Genomic DNA, 22719 nt, shown 5'->3' on the forward strand with positions numbered 1-22719 from the left:
ACGGGTCAGAATTGAAGGAATGATGGATGGTGCTAAATACAGGGAAATTCTTGAGGGAAACCTGTTTCAATCTTCCAGAGATTTGAGACTGGGACAGAGGTTCACCTTCCAGCAGGACAATGACCCTAAGCATACTGTTAAAGCAACACTCGAGTGGGTTAACTTCTTATGGCTGGGGGCAGTATTGAGTAGCTTGGATGAATAAGATGCCCAGAGTAAACGGCCTTCTCCTCAGTCCCAGTTGCTAATATATGCATATTATTAGTACATTTTGATAGAAAACACTCTGAAGTTTCTAAAACTGTTTGAATGATGTCTGTGAGTATAACAGAACTCATATGGCAGGCAAAAACCTGAGAAAAAATCCAAACAGGAAGTGTGAAATTTGAGGTTGTTCGATTTTCAACTCAGCCCCTATCGAATACACAGAGGGATATTGGTTATGTTGCACTTCCTAAGGCTTCCAGTAGATGTCAACCGTCTTTAGAAACTTGAATGAGGCTTCTACTGTGATATGGGGCTGAATGAGAGGGGAATGAGTCAGGTGTCTGGCAGAGAGCCACGAGCGGGTCATGCGCGTTTCACATGAGAGCGACCTGCGTTCCATTGCTTATCTACAGACATAGGAATTCTCCGGTTGGAACGTTATTGAAGATTTATGATAAAAACATCCTAAAGATTGATTCTATACTTAGTTTGACAAGATTCTACAACCTGTAATATAACTTTTTTAACTTTTCGTCTGACGTTCGGCTGGACCTGCGTTTTGGATTTGTGTACTAAACGCCCTAACAAAAGTAGCTATTTGGATATAAATGATGGGCATTATCGAACAAATCAAAAATGTATTGTGGAACTGGGATTCCTGGGAGTGCATTCTGATGAAGATCATCAAAGGTAAGTGAATATTTATAATGTTATTTCTGATTTCTGTTGACTCCAACATGGCGGATATCTCTATTTATTTTCTGAGCGTCGTTCTCAGATTACTGCATGGTTTGCTTTTTCCGTAAAGCTTTTTTGAAATCTGACACAGCGGTTGCATTAAGGAGAAGTAAAAGCTATAATTCCATGTGTAACACTTGTATTTTCATCAACATTTATGATGAGTATTTCTGTAAATGGATGTGGCTAGACAATTTTTTTTGTCTTATTTCTTGTTTGTTTCACAATAAAAAATATTTTGCATCATCAAAGTGGTAGGCATGTTGTGTCAATCAAATGATACAAACCCCCCCAAAAAATCTATTTTAATTCCAGGTAGGGAACAAAATAGGAAAAATGCCAAGGGGGGTGAATACTTTCACAAGCCACTGTAGTTTGGTGGATGGAACTACCAGCTCTCCGTAACCTAGAGGGCAACCAGTGGATCCGTCACCTCTATACCAGATTTCTTGTCGGATGACAATGTCTGTATTTCTGATTTCTTTGGTGAAGTCCAGGTTCCTGCTCTTTAGGCCAAAGACAGATGACCTCAGTCTATTCTCTGCTTGCTCTCTCTCTGTTCACTCTCTCTGCACGTGCTCTTTCTGCTCTCTCCCTGCTCTCTCTCTGCCTTCTCTCTCTGCCTTCTCTCTCTGCTCTCTCTCTCTGCTCTCTCTCTCTCTTCTCCATCTCTCTGCTCTCTCTCTCTCTCTGCTCTCTCTTCTCCATCTCTCTGCTCTCTCTCTCTCTCTCTGCTCTCTCTTCTCCATCTCTCTGCTCTCTCTATCTCTATGCTCTCTCCTCTCCATTTCTCTGCTATCTCGTCTCTCTCTCTCTCTCTCTGCTCTCTCGCTCTCTCTACTCTCTCTATAGAATTACATTTGATCTTTTGATAATCAGCCCTCTCTCTCTCTGCTCTCTCTGCTTTCTTACTCTTTCTCAGCTCGCTCTCTTTCAATTCAATTCAATTTGCTTTATTGACATGACGTAATAATGTACATACTGCCAAAGCTTACTTAGGATATTTACAATATGAAGATAATAAGAATCAAAATTGTCAACGGGACAACAGTAACAACAACCAAGGGTCTAAATAACCATACAATAACCATACATTGAATAAAGGTTTCAAATTAGTCAGGAAATGCAGCTCCTTCTCAGGTTCTGCTGTTCCTCTACAGGGAACCAGGTTTTCCTGTGTCTACCCTTCTCAATGGCAAGGCTGTGCTCACTGAGCCTGTACTTTGTCAAGGTTTTTCTAAGGTTTTGATTAGTAACCATGGTCAAATAGTTAGCCACGGTGTACTGTCGATTTAGGGCCAGATAGCACTGCATTTTGCTTTGTGTTTGTGCTTGTGTCTCCCAATAAGCAATGTAGTTTTGTTTTGACTGTGTTGTAATTTGGTTTATTCTGATTGATTGGATGTTCTGGTCCTGAGGATTCAGTGTGTTAGTAGAACAGGTTTGTGAACTCAGCCCCAGGACCAGCTGGATGAGGGGACTCTTTTCATTGCTCAGCTCATTACAGGACTTGGTAATGATATGAGAGGTGGTCACTGTGTTTGATGTTTCCAAAACTTAATTGCTCTTTTTTGAGTTTTTATTATTAGTGGATATTGGCCTAATTCTGCCCTGCATGCATTGTTTGTAGTTTTCCTCTGGACATGTAGGAGAATCTTACAGAACTCTGCATGCAGGGTTTCAATGGGGTGTTTGTCCCATTTGATGAAATCCTGTTTTGCAAGTGGACCCCACACCTCACTGCCATGAAGTGCAATTGGTTCAATGACATATTCAATTAGTTTTAGCCAAATTTTAATAGGTATTTCAATTTGAATTGGCTTTTAATGGCGTAGAATGCCCTGTGTGCCTTCTCTCTGTTCATTCGCTGCCTCGTTAAGGTGTCCAATTGAGCTTATGTTTAAACCTCAGTAATTGTAGTGTGTGCAGTACTCTATATACAGTATTTAAACCTACGTTATTGTAGTGTGTGCAATTCTCTATATTTTGTATCAATTGAGAACTTTGGGCTAATTCCCTAAGATCTGAATCTTCTCTGAAAAATCATTATTTTAGTATTTTTGGGCCCAGGTCTGGCAGTACTGCTCTAGCAGGTCCAGGCTCTGCTGTAGGCCATGTGCTGTGGGTGACAGCAGGCATAAGTAATCTGCGAAAAGTAGGCATTTAACTTCTGATTTGTGGAGACTAACACCAGGGGCAGAGGATTTTTCTAAAATAGTGGCCAATTCGTTAATGTAAATATTGAAGAGTGCAGGGCTCAGATTGCAACCCTGGCGAAGGCCCCGCCCCGGTTAAAGAATTCTGTTATTTTCTTGCCAATTTTAATGCTGCACGTATTGCCAGTATACATTGATTTAATTATGTCATATGTTTTACCCCCTACACCACTTTCAATAACTTTGTAGAGCAGTCCTGTATACCAAATAGAATCAAATGCTTTTTGGAAGTTGATAAAGCAAGCGTATATTTTGGTATTATTTTGGTGGACATGTTGATCTATCAGGGTGTGTAGGGTTTAAATATGATCAGTTGTGCAATGTTTTGGTATAAATCCAATTTGTCTTTTACTCAAGACATTGTGTTTATTAAGGAAGTTTAGAACTCTTACATTGATAATACTACAGAAAACCTTCCCCAGGTTACTGTTCACACAAAGGCCTCTGGAATTGTTAGGGTCATATTTGTCGCTGTTCTTAAAGATTGTGGTTATGAGTCCTTGATTCCAGATGTCAGGGAAATAACCTGAACTCAGTATCAAATTAAACAGTTTTAATATAGCCAATTGAAATTTTGCACTGGTGAGTTTGAGCATCTCATTTAGGATGCCATCAGGTCCTCCTGCCTTTTTAAATTTGAGGGCCTGAAGTCTCTTATAGAGCTCCTGGTCAGTAATAGTTTAGTCTCTTATAGAGCTCCTGGTCAGTAATAGTTTAGTTTCTTATAGAGCTCCTGGTCAGTAATAGTTTAGTGTCTTATAGAGCTCCTGGTCAGTAATAGTTTAGTGTCTTATAGAGCTCCTGGTCAGTAATAGTTTAGTGTCTTATAGAGCTCCTGGTCAGTAATAGTTTAGTGTCTTATAGAGCTCCTGGTCAGTAATAGTTTAGTGTCTTATAGAGCTCCTGGTCAGTAATAGTTTAGTGTCTTGTAGAGCTCCTGGTCAGTAATAGTTTAGTTTCTTATAGAGCTCCTGGTCAGTAATAGTTTAGTGTCTTATAGAGCTCCTGGTCAGTAATAGTTTAGTGTCTTATAGAGCTCCTGGTCAGTAATAGTTTAGTGTCTTATAGAGCTCCTGGTCAGTAATAGTTTAGTTTCTTATAGAGCTCCTGGTCAGTAATAGTTTAGTTTCTTATAGAGCTCCTGGTCAGTAATAGTTTAGTGTCTTATAGAGCTCCTGGTCAGTAATAGTTTAGTTTCTTATAGAGCTCCTGGTCAGTAATAGTTTAGTTTCTTATAGAGCTCCTGGTCAGTAATAGTTTAGTGTCTTATAGAGCTCCTGGTCAGTAATAGTTTAGTGTCTTATAGAGCTCCTGGTCAGTAATAGTTTTGTTTCTTATAGAGCTCCTGGTCAGTAATAGTTTAGTCTCTTATAGAGCTGCTGGTCAGTAATAGTTTAGTTTCTTATAGAGCTCCTGGTCAGTAATAGTTTAGTCTCTTATAGAGCTCCTGGTCAGTAATAGTTTAGTTTCTTATAGAGCTCCTGGTCAGTAATAGTTTAGTGTCTTATAGAGCTCCTGGTCAGTAATAGTTTAGTTTCTTATAGAGCTCCTGGTCAGTAATAGTTTAGTTTCTTATAGAGCTCCTGGTCAGTAATAGTTTAGTGTCTTATAGAGCTCCTGGTCAGTAATAGTTTAGTGTCTTATAGAGCTCCTGGTCAGTAATAGTTGTGTTTCTTATAGAGCTCCTGGTCAGTAATAGTTTAGTCTCTTATAGAGCTGCTGGTCAGTAATAGTTTAGTTTCTTATAGAGCTCCTGGTCAGTAATAGTTTAGTCTCTTATAGAGCTCCTGGTCAGTAATAGTTTAGTTTCTTATAGAGCTCCTGGTCAGTAATAGTTTAGTTTCTTATAGAGCTCCTGGTCAGTAATAGTTTAGTTTCTTATAGAGCTCCTGGTCAGTAATTGGGGAGTCCAGTGGATGTTGATTGTCCTTTATAGCTTTTTCTAATCCATTCAACTCCTCATGAATTTGATGCTGTTCTGCGTTTGTGTCAATTTGAACGGTGTTGTAGAGTGTTTTAAAATGGGTTGTCCATATGTCACCATTTTGTATCGCTAATTCCTCTTGTGTTTTTTAAATATTTTGTTTATTTCAATTTTGCCAGAAGTTGTTAGTGTTCAATTAGTGTCAGCTGCTTGCTGTTGTACTGTGCATTTTTGGTTCTGAGTGTTACGTTTATAGAGTTTCAAAGTCTCACAGTAATGAAGGTGTAATTCACCATTATTTGGGTCTCTGTGCTTTTGGTTGGATAGTGATCTAAGTTTTTTCCTAATAATTTTACAATCTGCATCAAACCAGTTGTCATCTGTGATCTTTTTTTTGTTTTGTTTTTTATCCATTTCAGTTGTGCTTCTTTTGCCGTTTGCCTGAATATATAGTTGATGTTTTGTACTGCCAGATTGATGCCTTCTTCACTGTGAGTGAATGTGGTCTCCAGAAAGTTATCTAAGAGTGTTTGGATATTTCGATGACAGGTTGCTTCCTGGTATTTTTCTGTGCTGTTTTGGGCCCATCTGTATGAATGTGTGATGCTGTACAGCTGACTGGGCTGTGAATGTCTGATGCTGTACAGCTGACTGGGCTGTGAATGTCTGATGCTGTACAGCTGACTGGGCTGTGAATGTCTGATGTTGTACAGCTGACTGGGCTGTGAATGTCTGATGTTGTACAGCTGACTGGGCTGTGAATGTCTGATGTTGTACAGCTGACTGGGCTGTGAATGTCTGATGTTGTACAGCTGACTGGGCTGTGAATGTCTGATGTTGTACAGCTTACTGGGCTGTGAATGTCTGATGTTGTACAGCTTACTGGGCTGTGAATGTCTGATGCTGTACAGCTGACTGGGCTGTGAATGTCTGATGTTGTACAGCTGACTGGGCTGTGAATGTCTGATGCTGTACAGCTGACTGGGCTGTGAATGTCTGATGTTGTACAGCTTACTGGGCTGTGAATGTCTGATGTTGTACAGCTGACTGGGCTGTGAATGTCTGATGTTGTACAGCTTACTGGGCTGTGAATGTCTGATGTTGTACAGCTTACTGGGCTGTGAATGTCTGATGCTGTACAGCTGACTGGGCTGTGAATGTCTGATGTTGTACAGCTGACTGGGCTGTGAATGTCTGATGCTGTACAGCTGACTGGGCTGTGAATGTCTGATGTTGTACAGCTTACTGGGCTGTGAATGTCTGATGTTGTACAGCTTACTGGGCTGTGAATGTCTGATGTTGTACAGCTTACTGGGCTGTGAATGTCTGATGTTGTACAGCTGACTGGGCTGTGAATGTCTGATGTTGTACAGCTGACTGGGCTGTGAATGTCTGATGTTGTACAGCTTACTGGGCTGTGAATGTCTGATGTTGTACAGCTTACTGGGCTGTGAATGTCTGATGTTGTACAGCTTACTGGGCTGTGAATGTCTGATGTTGTACAGCTTACTGGGCTGTGAATGTCTGATGTTGTACAGCTGACTGGGCTGTGAATGTCTGATGTTGTACAGCTGACTGGGCTGTGAATGTCTGATGTTGTACAGCTGACTGGGCTGTGAATGTCTGATGTTGTACAGCTGACTGGGCTGTGAATGTCTGATGTTGTACAGCTTACTGGGCTGTGAATGTCTGATGTTGTACAGCTTACTGGGCTGTGAATGTCTGATGCTGTACAGCTGACTGGGCTGTGAATGTCTGATGTTGTACAGCTTACTGGGCTGTGAATGTCTGATGTTGTACAGCTTACTGGGCTGTAAATGTCTGATGTTGTACAGCTTACTGGGCTGTAAATGTGTGGTTGATTCCATGTCTGTTCTTTTGAGGAACAACGTAATTTGTCTGTGATCAGACAGAGGTGTTCGTGGCTTGACAGTGAATGGGGCTGAGAGAGAAAGGGTCAATGTCTGTAATCATATAGTCCACTGTACTGTGGCCAAGAGGTGAGCTCTCCCTCTCTTCCCTCTCTCTCTCTTTGCGCTCTCTCTCAGCTCGCTCTCACTCTCTTTCTCTCTCTTTCTCTCTCTCTCTGCTCGCTCTCTCAAATTCAAATTCAGATGGCCTTTTTGGCATGAAATACAATTAGTTGATTTTGCCATAGTGGTACAGTATTTCAGTAACAATAATAATAGTACTTATAATCATGTATACAGGTACAATACTACTGCTGGTGTATTGTGATATCTTCGGTCAATACATTTAATTAAATAAAAAGAAGACCATTCAAAAAAATAGTACATTTGTTTTTGCGTTCTGAAGTTGCTACCCAAGCAGGCTGGTCGTTTTACAACCCTCAAACTGCTGCAAACCAAATAGTAGCATCGAAAAATTATGTGTATAAGTTTTTTTTTCCAACAAAGGAGATGAAGTTTCTGAATTTCCTGGCTGAGCTGCGGGACAATGGAGTTATGAGATTAACATGTCATGGTGTTTTTTTTTTATCAACCAATCAGCGTCCAGGATCCAAACAACCAGGGTCTCTCTTGTACAGACAATACTGTTAGTCTAAGAGGAGGCCCAGGGTCCCTCATCTCTCAGACTACTAACTGCTTTTACCGTGTCCAATTTTACCTACGAGGAAGTGAAGTCACGTTAAATATCTTCTTCCTGTCTGTCAATAGTGAAGTCCCGTTAAATATCTTCTCCTGACTGTCAATAGTGAAGTCACATTAAATATCTTCTCCTGTCTGTCAATAGGGAAGTTAAATATCTTCTCCTGTCTGTCAATAGGGAAGTTAAATATCTTCTCCTGTCTGTCAATAGGGAAGTTAAATATCTTCTCCTGTCTGTCAATAGTGAAGTTAAATATCTTCTCCTGTCTGTCAATAGGGAAGTTAAATATCTTCTCCTGTCTGTCAACAGTGAAGTTAAATATCTTCTCCTGTCTGTCAATAGGGAAGTTAACCTCTTTGATCTCTAGGGGCGCTATTTCATTTTTGGATAAAAAACGTTCCCGTTTTAAGCGCGATATTTTGTCACGAAAAGATGCTCGACTATGCATATTCTTGACAGTTTTTGAAAGAAAACACTCTGAAGTTTCAGAATCTGCAAAGATATTGTCTGTAAGTGCCCCAGAACTCATTCTACAGGCGAAACCAAGATGATGCATCAACCAGGAAATGATCAGAATTTCTGAAGCTCTGTTTTCCATTGTCTCCTTATATGGCTGTGATTGCGCAAGGAATGAGCCTACACTTTCTGTCGTTCCCCCAAAGTGTTAGCAGCATTGTGACGTATTTGTAGGCATATCATTGGAAGATTGACCATAAGAGACTACATTTTCCAAGTGTCCGCCTGGTGTCCCTGCGTCGAAATTGGAGCGTAAAGCCAGGTGCAATTATTTTTCCATTTGAGAGCAAGGAGAAACCAGGCTTCCACGAAGGATATATCATTGAAGAGATATGTGGAAAAACACCTTGAGGATTGATTCTAAACCACGTTTGCCATGTTTCAGTCGATATTATGGAGTTAATTTGGAAAAAAGTTCGCGTTTTGAGGGCTGAATTTTCGTTTTTTTTTTTTTTTTTTTTTTTTTTTTTGGTAGCCAAATGTGATGTACAAAACGGAGCTATTTCTAATACACAAAGAATCTTTTTGGAAAAACGGAGCATCTGCTATCTAACTGAGAGTCTCCTCATTGAAAACATCAGAAGTTCTTCAAAGGTAAGTTATTTTATTTGAAGGCTTTACTTGTTTTTGTGATAGTTGCCTGCTAAATGCTAACGCTAATGCTAACGCTAATGCTAACGCTAAATGCTATGCTAGCTAGCTACTGTTACACAAATGATTGTTTTCCTATGGTTGAAAAGCATATTTTGAAAATCTGAGATGACAGTGTTGTTAACAAAAGGCTAAGCTTGAGAGCTAGCATATTTATTTCATTTCATTTGCGATTTTCATGAATAGTTAACGTTGCGTTATGGTAATGAGCTTAGGTCTATAAATAGAATCCCGGATCCGGGTTTGGTCGTCGCAACAGGTTAAATATCTTCTCCTGTCTGTCAATAGTGAAGTTAAATATCTTCTCCTGACTGTCAACAGTGAAGTTAAATATCTTCTCCTGTCTGTCAATAGTGAAGTTAAATATCTTCTCCTGTCTGTCAATAGGGAAGTTAAATATCTTCTCCTGTCTGTCAACAGTGAAGTTAAATATCTTCTCCTGTCTGTCAATAGGGAAGTTAAATATCTTCTCCTGTCTGTCAATAGTGAAGTTAAATATCTTCTCCTGACTGTCAATAGTGAAGTTAAATATCTTCTCCTGACTGTCAATAGTGAAGTTAAATATCTTCTCCTGTCTGTCAATAGTGAAGTTAAATATCTTCTCCTGTCTGTCAATAGGGAAGTTAAATATCTTCTCCTGTCTGTCAATAGTGAAGTTAAATATCTTCTCCTGTCTGTCAATAGTGAAGTCCCGTTAAATATCTTCTCCTAGCTGTCAATAGTGAAGTTAAATATCTTCTCCTGTCTGTCAATAGTCATGTTAAATATCTTCTCCTGACTGTCAATAGTGAAGTTAAATATCTTCTCCTGTCTGTCAATAGTGAAGTTAAATATCTTCTCCTGACTGTCAATAGTGAAGTCATGTTAAGTATCTTCTCCTGTCTGTCAATAGTCACGTTAAATATCTTCTCCTGACTGTCAATAGTGAAGTTAAATATCTTCTCCTGTCTGTCAATAGTGAAGTCACGGTAAATATCTTCTCCTGTCTGTCAATAGTGAAGTTAAATATCTTCTCCTGTCTGTCAATAGGGAAGGTAAATATCTTCTCCTGTCTGTCAATAGGGAAGTTAAATATCTTCTCCTGTCTGTCAATAGTGAAGTTAAATATCTTCTCCTGTCTGTCAATAGGGAAGTTAAATATCTTCTCCTGTCTGTCAATAGTGAAGTTAAATATCTTCTCCTGTCTGTCAATAGTGAAGTTAAATATCTTCTCCTGTCTTTCAATAGTGAAGTTAAATATCTTCTCCTGTCTGTCAATAGTGAAGTTAAATATCTTCTCCTGTCTGTCAATAGTCACGTTAAATATCTTCTCCTGTCTGTCAATAGTGAAGTTAAATATCTTCTCCTGACTGTCAATAGGGAAGTTAAATATCTTCTCCTGTCTGTCAATAGGGAAGTTAAATATCTTCTCCTGTCTGTCAATAGGGAAGTCCCGTTAAATATCTTCTCCTGTCTGTCAATAGGGAAGTTAAATATCTTCTCCTGTCTGTCAATAGGGAAGTTAAATATCTTCTCCTGTCTGTCAATAGTTAAGTTAAATATCTTCTCCTGTCTGTCAATAGGGAAGTTAAATATCTTCTCCTGTCTGTCAACAGTGAAGTTAAATATCTTCTCCTGTCTGTCAATAGTGAAGTTAAATATCTTCTCCTGACTGTCAATAGGGAAGTTAAATATCTTCTCCTGACTGTCAATAGTGAAGTCCCGTTAAATATATTCTCCTGTCTGTCAATAGTGAAGTTAAATATCTTCTCCTGACTGTCAATAGTCACGTTAAATATCTTCTCCTGACTGTCAATAGTGAAGTTAAATATCTTCTCCTGACTGTCAATAGTGAAGTTAAATATATTCTCCTGACTGTCAATAGTCACGTTAAATATCTTCTCCTGACTGTCAATAGTCACGTTAAATATCTTCTCCTGACTGTCAATAGTGAAGTTAAATATCTTCTCCTGTCTGTCAATAGTGAAGTTAAATATCTTCTCCTGTCTGTCAATAGTGAAGTTAAATATCTTCTCCTGTCTGTCAATAGTGAAGTTAAATATCTTCTCCTGTCTGTCAATAGGGAAGTTAAATATCTTCTCCTGTCTGTCAATAGTGAAGTTAAATATCTTCTCCTGACTGTCAACAGTGAAGTTAAATATCTTCTCCTGTCTGTCAACAGTGAAGTTAAATATCTTCTCCTGTCTGTCAATAGGGAAGTTAAATATCTTCTCCTGACTGTCAATAGTGAAGTTAAATATCTTCTCCTGTCTGTCAATAGTGAAGTTAAATATCTTCTCCTGTCTGTCAATAGGGAAGTTAAATATCTTCTCCTGTCTGTCAATAGTGAAGTTAAATATCTTCTCCTGTCTGTCAATAGTGAAGTCCCGTTAAATATCTTCTCCTGTCTGTCAATAGTCCCGTTAAATATCTTCTCCTGTCTGTCAATAGTGAAGTTAAATATCTTCTCCTGTCTGTCAATAGGGAAGTTAAATATCTTCTCCTGTCTGTCAATAGGGAAGTTAAATATCTTCTCCTGTCTGTCAATAGTCACGTTAAATATCTTCTCCTGACTGTCAATAGTGAAGTTAAATATCTTCTCCTGTCTGTCAATAGTGAAGTCACGGTAAATATCTTCTCCTGTCTGTGTCGTCTCAAATATTGAGCTCTGAGGTAGAGGTTGTATCTGTACCGCCGCTGAGGTGGGCGGGCAACAATGCTCGGAATGTTCCTGTCTCCTTCCTATTGATTGACAGCTGGTGCCGCCAGTCAGGTGGAAGCAGCTCTGTGAGAGGCCACCCCCCCTCTGCCCTCAGGGTTATTCCAAAACAAACCAAATCACACACAACCAAACACACACAACCAATCACACACAACCAATCACACACAACCAATCACACACAACCAAACACACACAACCAATCACACACAACCAATCACACACGACCAATCACACACAACCAATCACACAAGGGGTTAAAACTAACACAGGAGTTGAACTTCCAGGCCCCCAGACACAAACACACAAACCTAATCCTCTTCCTGAGCCTTGTCTTCCTTTTCTTTTCGATGTTCAGGAACCGCAAGTACAATTTGTATCATAGTTCTACTCATAGGAGCACGTAGTGATGGGGGAAAATCTCAATATTATTTTTTGGACGACATATCGGTAGTTTGACTCCAAGTATCGTTTTTTGTTGTTGTTGCCAGGTAGCGTTAGCTTTCCCTAGTTGGCTGTACCTGGAAGATGTTACACATCCATATTTGACTGGAAGTTGTACCTGCTCCAAAACCCTCCGGTAGTTTCCATCCTATAGCTTTGTTCTCCATCTTCATTTTGAAATAGTGAGCCAATGTGTTTTCACCACTTCTATTTCCATGTCTGATCAAAACTCATTTTCTCTCGTCTCTCTGCAGCAGATATCTAGTCAGCAAAATGTTCTGAACATCAAATCGCAAATAAAAATTGGAATCGAAACGTAATACATATCTCACTCACAGGCGAAGAACTGCCACGGCTGGTAGGTCTCTCCGAAGTCAGTGGAACGTTCTAGCACCCACAGGTCTGGTCGAGGAGAGTTGGCAAACTTGATGAGGACATAGGCCACGTGGAAGAGCTGCCATGGAGAAAGAAGAGGGACTGTTAAATACGTTCAAAACAGTTATCTAAGTGAAACATGTGGGGGTGGGGTGGGGGGTGGGGTGGGGGGTGAAATAGTTATTTGGAAAAGAGGATCTGTCGATCTTTCGCCATCACTTAGAGGGCTAGGGCCCCCCCATCCGCCCCCCCACCCAGCCAGCCAGCGATCCATCCACCCACCCAGCCAGCCAGCCAGCGAACCATCCGCCCACCCACCCAGCCAGCCAGCCAGCGATCCATCCACCCACCCCCCCACCCAGCCAGCCAGCCAGCCAGCGATCCATCCACCCCCCCACCCAGCCAGCCAGCCAGCGATCCATCCATCCACCCACCCACCCAGCCAGCCAGCCAGCCAGCGATCCATCCACCCCCCACCCAGCCAGCCAGCGATCCCTCCACCCCCACACCCACCCAGCCAGCCACCCAGCCAGCCACCCACCCATCCATCCATCCATCCACCCACCCAGCCAGCGATCCATCCATCCACCCACCCACCCACCCAGCCAGTCAGCGATCCATCCACCCCCCCACCCAGCCAGCCAGCGATCCATCCACCCCCACACCCACCCAGCCAGCCACCCAGCCACCCATCCAGCCAGCCAGCCAGCCAGCCACCCATCCATCCATCCATCCACCCACCCAGCCAGCGATCCATCCATCCATCCACCCAGCCACCCAACCAGCCAGCGATCCATCCATCCACCCACCCAGCCAGCCAGCCAGCCACCCATCCACCCAACCACCCAGCCAGCCAGCCACCCATCCACCCACCCAGCCAGCCACCCACCCAGCCACCCATCCAGCCAGCCAGCCAGCCAGCCAGCCACCCAGCCAGCCAGCCAGCAACCCACCCATCCATCCATCTACCCACCCAGCCAGCGATCCATCCATCCACCCACCCAGCCAGCCAGCCAGCCAGCCACCCACCCAGCCAGCCACCCAGCCACCCACCCAGCCAGCCAGCCAGCCAGCCAGCCACCCAGCCAGCCAGCGATCCATCCATCCACCCACCCAGCCAGCCAGCCAGCCAGCCACCCATCCACCCAACCGCCCAGCCAGCCAGCCACCCATCCACCCACCCACCGACCCACCCAGCCAGCGATCCATCCATCCAGCCAGCCACCCATCCAGCCAGCCAGCCAAGCCAGCCAGCCAGCCAGCCAGCCAGCCAGCCAGCCACCCATCCAGCCAGCTACCCATCCAGCAATCCATCCATCCATCTACCCATCCAGCCAGCCAGCCACCCATCCACACAGCCAGCCACCCATCCAGGCACCCAGCCAGCCAGCCACCCATCCATCCACCCACCCACCCATCCACCCAGCCAGCCAGCCACCCAGGCACCTACCCACACACTCAATATCCCTTTGGGGTTAATTACTGTACACATTCCTTCGGGAGTTGGTAGTGCATTTCTGAATCCTGCCCCAGGTTATCATGGTGATTAGCTGAGGAAGAGAGGAGAGGGGAGGGAAGAGGAGAGAGGAGAGGGGAGGAGGAGAGGAGAGGGGAGGAGGAGAGGAGAGGGGAGGAGGAGAAGAGAGGGGAGGAGGAGAGGAGAGGGAAGAGAAGAGGAGAGGGGAGGAGGAGAGGAGAGGAGAGGAGGAAAGAGAAGAGGAGAGGAGAGGAGAGGGGAGAGGAGAGGAGAGGAACGGAGGGATGACCGATGGGCCTGTTGACACCTGAGGCAGGGGGAGAGAGAGGGATTGGGAAGGAAAGAAAAGGAGAGAGGTAGAGAGAGAGCGAAAGAGGGAAGACAGGGAAGGAGGTGACTCCGTCTCACACACGCCCAGGTCAGAATGTCACAGGCCAAAGGGAGTTTACAGTCTGATCTCAAGGGAAGATAGAGGAAGAGAGAGATCCTCAGGGAGAGAGTGACCCCAGACGATCAAAGCACGCCCAGGTCAGAGTAACATGACCACAGGGCAAAGTCACAGTGTGTTCTCAGATACAGGAAGACAGGGAGACAGGGAGGGGACCTGGACAGTGTGTTATCAGATACAGGGAGACAGGGAGACTGTCTCTCTGACAAGTCACATCACTCTGCCTCTCTGTCTCTCTGACCAGTCACATCACTCTGTCTCTCTCTCTATGTACATGTCAGAGATAACCTCATCATCCACAGAATAACATAATCGCTAGAGAGAGCTGCCTGATGGACGAGATACAAGACAGGAGAGCCAGGCTGACAGTCTCCTGAGAATAAGTCTATAGAGACAAGACTACCAGACAGGAGAGACAGGCTAACAGTCTCCTGAGAATAAGTCTATAGAGACAAGACTACCAGACAGGAGAGACAGGCTGACAGTCTCCTCAGAATAAGTCTAGAACATACCACTCCCTGCATGCTTCTCGAAGACCCTCTCTCAAACTCAAATTCAAAAAGGCTTCATTAGCATGGAAAGTGTTCCATTTACTTCCTGGTAATTTAGCAGACTCTTATCCAGAGAGCGTCACGCCCTGATCTGTTTCACCTGTCTTTGTGATTGTCTCCACCCACCCCCAGATGTGGTCCTGTTCTCCCCATTAGTCCCCAGTGTATTTATCCCTGTGTTTCCTGTCTCTCTGTGCCAGTGTATTTATCCCTGTGTTTCCTGTCTCTCTGTGTCAGTTCCTCTTGTTTTCCCCATTAGTCCCCAGTGTATTTATCCCTGTGTTTCCTGTCTCTCTGTGCCAGTGTATTTATCCCTGTGTTTCCTGTCTCTCTGTGCCAGTGTATTTATCCCTGTGTTTCCTGTCTCTCTGTGCCAGTGTATTTATCCCTGTGTTTATTGTCTCTCTGTGCCAGTGTATTTATCCCTGTGTTTCCTGTCTCTCTGTGCCAGTGTATTTATCCCTGTGTTTCCTGTCTCTTTGTACTGTATTTATCCCTGTGTTTCTGTATTTATCCCTGCCAGTGTATTTATCCCTGTGTTTCCTGTCTCTCTGTGCCAGTGTATTTATCCCTGTGTTTCCTGTCTCTCTGTGCCAGTGTATTTATCCCTGTGTTTCCTGTCTCTCCAGTGTATTTATCCCTGTGTTTCCAGTGTATTTATCCCTGTGTTTCCTGTCTCTCTGTGCCAGTGTATTTATCCCTGTGTTTCCTGTCTCTTTGTATGTATTTATCCTGTGTTTCCTCTCTGTGCCAGTGTATTTATCCCTGTGTTTCCTGTCTCTCTGTGCCAGTGTATTTATCCTTGTGTTTCCTGTCTCTCTGTGCCAGTGTATTTATCCCTGTATTTCCTGTCTCTCTGTGCCAGTGTATTTATCCCTGTGTTTCCTGTCTTTCTGTACCAGTGTATTTATCCCTGTGTTTCCTGTCTCTCTGTGCCAGTGTATTTATCCCTGTGTATCCTGTCTCTCTGTGCCAGTGTATTTATCCCTGTGTTTCCTGTCTCTCTGTGCCAGTGTATTTATCCCTGTGTTTCCTGTCTCTCTGTGCCAGTGTATTTATCCTTGTGTTTCCTGTCTCTCTGTGCCAGTGTATTTATCCCTGTGTTTCCTGTCTCTCTGTGCCAGTTCGTCTTGTTTTGCCAAGTCAACCCGCGTTTTTTCCTAGATCCCAGTCTTTGATTTTTCCTAGCCCTCCTGGTTTTGACACTTGCCTGTCTTGGCGCCGAACCCGCCTGCCTGACCACTCTGCCTGTCCTGACCTCGAGCCTGCCTATCCCTTGGTACTGTTTGGACTCTGACCTGGTTTATGAACTCTCACCTGTCCCCGACCTGCCTTTTGCCTCCCCAATTTTGTTATAATAAATATCAGAGCTCAACCATCTGCCTTCTGTGTCTGCATTTGGGTTTCACATTGTGCCCTTATGGAGAGACTTACAGTAGTGAGTCATTTAGCAGACATAGATATCCTATCCTCCCCTCCCCTCTTCTCTCCTCCACCCTCCCCCTTCCCCTCTCTACCTCTCCTCCCCTCTCCGCCTCCCCTCTCCGCCTCTCCTCTCCTCTCCTCCCCCTCCCTCTCCTCCCCTCTCCACCTCTCCTCCTCTCCCCCTCCTCCCCTCTCTGCCTCTCCTAACCCCTCCTATCCTATCCTCCCCTCCCCTCCCCTCTCCTCCCTCCTCCTCACCTCCCCTCTCCCTGTGTCCTACCCACTGTCCTCCTCCTCTCCTCCCCCTCCTCCCCTCCCCTCTCCTCCCTCCTCCTCTCTCCTCTCCTTCCCCCTCTCCTCCCCCCTCTTCCCATCCCCTCTCCCGTCCTGCCCTTTCCTCTCCTCCCCTCTCCCACCTGTCCTACCCGCTGTCCTCCCATCTCTCCTGTCCTATGACAGATGTTGAGTGGGTGGACGTCTTAGGGTGGAGTATCTCAGGCTCTACAGAGATACAAAGGAGAGATACAAAGGATACATAATAATGGAGTCACTGCTGTGCCCGTCTGTCTGTCTGTCTGTCTGTCTTGTCCAAGACAACCAATGTCAGCCCAGCACATGGATACAGTACAGTATATATATTCATCCAGACAATATTTATGTCTTGTCTGTCTACTCTGTCGACCCGTGTCGAACCCCTGGAGATAGACTAGAACCAATCAGGTCTCCCTTTACCATACCCTGGAGACAGACTAGAACCAATCAGGTCTCCCTTTACCCTCCTCTGGAGACAGACTAGAACCAATCAGGTCTCCCTTTACCCTCCTCTGGAGACAGACTAGAACCAATCAGGTCTCCCTTTACCCTCCTCTGGAGACAGACTAGAACCAATCAGGTCTCCCTTTACCCTCCTCTGGAGACAGACTAGAACCAATCAGGTCTCCCTTTACCATACCCTGGAGACAGACTAGAACCAATCAGGTCTCCCTTTACCATACCCTGAAGACAGACTAGAACCAATCAGGTCTCCCTTTATCAAACCCTGGAGACAGACTAGAACCAATCAGGTCTCCCTTTACCACTCCATGCTGGGCTAGACCGGGAGGGCTGGGGGTAGAAGGGGTTGAGGTGCTGAGGACTGGGGGTAGAAGGGGTTGAGGTGCTGAGGACTGGGGGTAGAAGGGGTTGAGGTGCTGAAGACTGGGGGTAGAAGGGGTTGAGGTGCTGAGGACTGGGGGTAGAAGGGGTTGAGGTGCTGAGGACTGGGGGTAGAAGGGGTTGAGGTGCTGAGGTGCTGAGGGTAGAAGGGGTTGAGGTGCTGAGGGTACAAGGGGTTGGGGGGCTGGGGGTAGAAGGGGTTGAGGTGCAGAGGTGCTGGGGGTAGAAGGGGTTGAGGTGCTGAGGGTAGAAGGGGTTGGGGGGCTGGGGGTAGAAGGGGTTGGGGGGCTGGGGGTAGAAGGGGTTGAGGTGCTGAGGACTGGGGGTAGAAGGGGTTGAGGTGCTGAGGACTGGGGGTAGAAGGGGGTGAGGTGCTGAGGACTGGGGTAGAAGGGGTTGAGGTGCTGAGGGTAGAAGGGGTTGAGGTGCTGAGGGTAGAAGGGGTTGGAGGGCTGAGGGTAGAAGGGGTAGAAAGGGCTGAGGGCTAGGGGGTGTCGTGGCTGGTGAGGTCACAAAAAGCAGGGGCATTCCCAGGAAGTCCCAGTAAGTCCCAGTAAGTCCCAGTAAATCCCAGGAAGTCCTAGATGGATGAGTGCCATCTATTATGTACTTAGAAGTCCACTTCCTCCAGTATATATAGATACTACAGTATATATAGACACTACAGTATATCTATAGATACTACAGTATATCTATAGACACTACAGTATATCTATAGACACTACAGTATATCTATAGACACTACAGTATATCTATAGACACTACAGTATATCTATAGACACTACAGTATATCTATAGACACTGAGTGTACAAAACATTAAGAACACCTTCCAAATTTTGAGTTGTACCCCCTTTTGCCCTCAAAACAGCCTCAATTCGTCGGGGCGTGGGACTCTACAAGGTGTTGAAAGCGTTCCACAGGGATGCTGGTCCATGTTGACTCCATTGCTTCCCACAGTTGTGTCAAGCTGGCTGAATGCCTTTGAACGTGAAAAATCCAGCAGCATTGCAGTTCTTGACACAAACTGGTGCGCCTGGCACCAACTACTATACCCCTTTCAAAGGCACTTAAATATTTAGTCTTGCCCATTCACCCTCTGAATGGTACACATACACAATCTGTCTCAATTGTCTCAAAAATCCTTCTTTAACCTTCTTTAACCTCCTTCTTTAACCCGTCTCCTCCCCTTCATCTCTACACTGATTGAAGTGGATTTAACAAAATGTATAATCAATCAAATAAATATCAATGGAGCCTGTACTATTCACCTTGGGGTTCTAGAGTTCCTGTCCCTGGGGTTCTAGAGTTCCTGTCCCTGGGGTTCTAGAGTTCCTGTCCCTGGGGTTCTAGAGTTCCTGTCCCTGGGTTCTAAAGTTCCTGTCCCTGGGGTTCTAGAGTTCCTGTCCCTGGGGTTGTAGAGTTCCTGTCCCTGGGGTTGTAGAGTTCCTGTCCCAGGGGTTGTAGAGTTACTATCATTGGGGTTCTAGAGTTCCTGTCCCTGGGGTTGTAGAGTTCCTATCATTGGGGTTCTAGAGTTCCTGTCCCTGGGGTTCTAGAGTCTATGCACAGATCTGCACTCCAATGACATGTTGTCTATAGTTATTACAAAGTCCTCTCAAACATACCACTATAAAACCCGTTAAAATGAGAGAGGGGAAATCACCACGCATCATCGCATGAAGTTCCGACAGGGAAATATTATGGTCTTTTCAAATATAATGGCATGTTTCCCTCCAGATGACAGGCCCAGTCTTTCCATATGAAGACAGGTTTTCCCTCCAGATGACAGGCCCAGTCTCTCCATATGAAGACAGGTTTTCCCTCCAGATGACAGGCCCAGTCTCTCCATATGAAGACAGGTTTTCCCTCCAGATGACAGGCCCAGTCTCTCCATATGAAGGCAGGTTTTCCCTCCAGATGACAGGCCCAGTCTCTCCATAGGAAGACAGGTTTTCCCTCCAGATGACAGGCCCAGTCTCTCCATAGGAAGACAGGTTTTCCCTCCAGATGACAGGCCCAGTCTCTCCATATGAAGACAGGTTTTCCCTCCAGATGACAGGCCCAGTCTCTCCATATGAAGACAGGTTTTCCCTCCAGATGACAGGCCCAGTCTCTCCATATGAAGACAGGTTTCCCCTCCAGATGACAGGCCCAGTCTCTCCATATGAAGACAGGTTTTCCATACAGATGACAGGCCCAGTCTCTCCATAGGAAGACAGGTTTTCCCTCCAGATGACAGGCCCAGTCTCTCCATATGAAGACAGGTTTTCCCTCCAGATGACAGCCCAGTCTCTCCATATGAAGACAGGTTTCCCCTCGAGATGACAGGCCCAGTCTCTCCATATGAAGACAGGTTTTCCCTCCAGATGACAGGCCCAGTCTCTCCATAGGAAGACAGGTTTTCCCTCCAGATGACAGGCCCAGTCTCTCCATTTGAAGACAGGTTTCCCCTCCAGATGACAGGCCCAGTCTCTCCATATGAAGACAGGTTTTCCCTCCAGATGACAGGCCCAGTCTCTCCATATGAAGACAGGTTTCCCCTCCAGATGACAGGCCCAGTCTCTCCATATGAAGACAGGTTTTCCCTCCAGATGACAGGCCCAGTCTCTCCATATGAAGACAGGTTTTCCCTCCAGATGACAGGCCCAGTCTCTCCATAGGAAGACAGGTTTTCCCTCCAGATGACAGGCCCAGTCTCTCCATATGAAGACAGGTTTTCCCTCCAGATGACAGGCCCAGTCTCTCCATATGAAGACAGGTTTTCCCTCCAGATGACAGGCCCAGTCTCTCCATAGGAAGACAGGTTTTCCCTCCAGATGACAGGCCCAGTCTCTCCATATGAAGACAGGTTTTCCCTCCAGATGACAGCCCAGTCTCTCCATAGGAAGACAGGTTTCCCCTCCAGATGACAGGCCCAGTCTCTCCATATGAAGACAGGTTTTCCCTCCAGATGACAGGCCCAGTCTCTCCATATGAAGACAGGTTTTCCCTCCAGATGACAGGCCCAGTCTCTCCATATGAAGACAGGTTTTCCCTCCAGATGACAGGCCCAGTCTCTCCATAGGAAGACAGGTTTTCCCTCCAGATGACAGGCCCAGTCTCTCCATATGAAGACAGGTTTTCCCTCCAGATGACAGGCCCAGTCTCTCCATATGAAGACAGGTTTTCCCTCCAGATGACAGGCCCAGTCTCTCCATAGGAAGACAGGTTTTCCCTCCAGATGACAGGCCCAGTCTCTCCATATGAAGGCAGGTTTTCCCTCCAGATGACAGGCCCTGTCTCTCCATATGAAGACAGGTTTTCCCTCCAGATGACAGGCCCAGTCTCTCCATATGAAGACAGGTATTACCTCCAGATGACAGGCCCAGTCTCTCCATATGAAGACAGGTATTACCTCCAGATGACAGGCCCAGTCTCTCCATATGAAGACAGGTATTACCTCCAGATGACAGCCCAGTCTCTCCATATGAAGACAGGTTTTCCCTCCAGATGACAGCCCAGTCTCTCCATAGGAAGACCGGTTTTCCCTCCAGATGACAGGCCCAGTCTCTCCATAGGAAGACAGGTTTTCCCTCCAGATGACAGGCCCAGTCTCTCCATATGAAGACAGGTTTTCCCTCCAGATGACAGGCCCAGTCTCTCCATATGAAGACAGGTTTTCCCTCCAGATGACAGGCCCAGTCTCTCCATATGAAGACAGGTTTTCCCTCCAGATGACAGGCCCAGTCTCTCCATAGGAAGACAGGTTTTCCCTCCAGATGACAGGCCCAGTCTCTCCATATGAAGACAGGTTTCCCCTCCAGATGACAGGCCCAGTCTCTCCATATGAAGACAGGTTTTCCCTCCAGATGACAGGCCCAGTCTCTCCATAGGAAGACAGGTTTTCCCTCCAGATGACAGGCCCAGTCTCTCCATATGAAGACAGGTTTTCCCTCCAGATGACAGGCCCAGTCTCTCCATATGAAGACAGGTTTTCCCTCCAGATGACAGGCCCAGTCTCTCCATATGAAGACAGGTTTTCCCTCCAGATGACAGGCCCAGTCTCTCCATATGAAGACAGGTTTTCCCTCCAGATGACAGGCCCAGTCTCTCCATATGAAGACAGGTTTTCCCTCCAGATGACAGGCCCAGTCTCTCCATATGAAGACAGGTTTTCCCTCCAGATGACAGGCCCAGTCTCTCCATATGAAGACAGGTTTTCCCTCCAGATGACAGGCCCAGTCTCTCCATATGAAGACAGGTTTTCCCTCCAGATGACAGGCCCAGTCTCTCCATATGAAGACAGGTTTCCCCTCCAGATGACAGGCCCAGTCTCTCCATATGAAGACAGGTTTCCCCTCCAGATGACAGGCCCAGTCTCTCCATATGATGACAGGTTTTCCCTCCAGATGACAGGCCCAGTCTCTCCATTTGAAGACAGGTTTCCCCTCCAGATGACAGGCCCAGTCTCTCCATATGAAGACAGGTTTTCCCTCCAGATGACAGGCCCAGTCTCTCCATATGAAGACAGGTTTTCCCTCCAGATGACAGGCCCAGTCTCTCCATAGGAAGACAGGTTTTCCCTCCAGATGACAGGCCCAGTCTCTCCATATGGAAGACAGGTTTTCCCTCCAGATGACAGGCCCAGTCTCTCCATATGAAGACAGGTTTCCCCTCCAGATGACAGGCCCAGTCTCTCCATAGGAAGACAGGTTTTCCCTCCAGATGACAGGCCCAGTCTCTCCATATGAAGACAGGTTTTCCCTCCAGATGACAGGCCCAGTCTCTCCATATGAAGACAGGTTTTCCCTCCACAGGCCCAGTCTCTCCATATGAAGACCTCCAGATGACAGGCCCAGTCTCTCCATATGAAGACAGGTTTTCCCTCCAGATGACAGGCCCAGTCTCTCCATATGAAGACAGGTTTTCCCTCCAGATGACAGGCCCAGTCCCTCCATATGAAGACAGGTTTTCCCTCCAGATGACAGGCCCAGTCTCTCCATATGAAGACAGGTTTTCCCTCCAGATGACAGGCCCAGTCTCTCCATATGAAGACAGGTTTTCCCTCCAGATGACAGGCCCAGTCTCTCCATAGGAAGACAGGTTTTCCCTCCAGATGACAGGCCCAGTCTCTCCATATGAAGACAGGTTTTCCCTCCAGATGACAGCCCAGTCTCTCCATAGGAAGACAGGTTTCCCCTCCAGATGACAGGCCCAGTCTCTCCATATGACGACAGGTTTCCCCTCCAGATGACAGGCCCAGTCTCTCCATATGATGACAGGTTTTCCCTCCAGATGACAGGC

General features: G+C 45.6%; 1 protein-coding gene across 1 annotated transcript in view; it reads right to left on the bottom strand.

Annotated features, from left to right (window-relative positions):
* LOC139369000 (laminin, alpha 5) overlaps positions 1-22719 on the bottom strand; it is a 224535-nt gene that overhangs the window by 134949 nt on the left and 66867 nt on the right. Inside the window, exon 3 of the mRNA XM_071108558.1 lies at positions 12341-12458. Coding sequence (XP_070964659.1) covers positions 12341-12458 — 118 coding nt within the window. The remainder of the gene's footprint in view (positions 1-12340; positions 12459-22719) is intronic.

This window comes from Oncorhynchus clarkii, chromosome 16 (genome assembly GCF_045791955.1).
Source record: "Oncorhynchus clarkii lewisi isolate Uvic-CL-2024 chromosome 16, UVic_Ocla_1.0, whole genome shotgun sequence".
Classification (NCBI taxonomy): domain Eukaryota; kingdom Metazoa; phylum Chordata; class Actinopteri; order Salmoniformes; family Salmonidae; genus Oncorhynchus; species Oncorhynchus clarkii.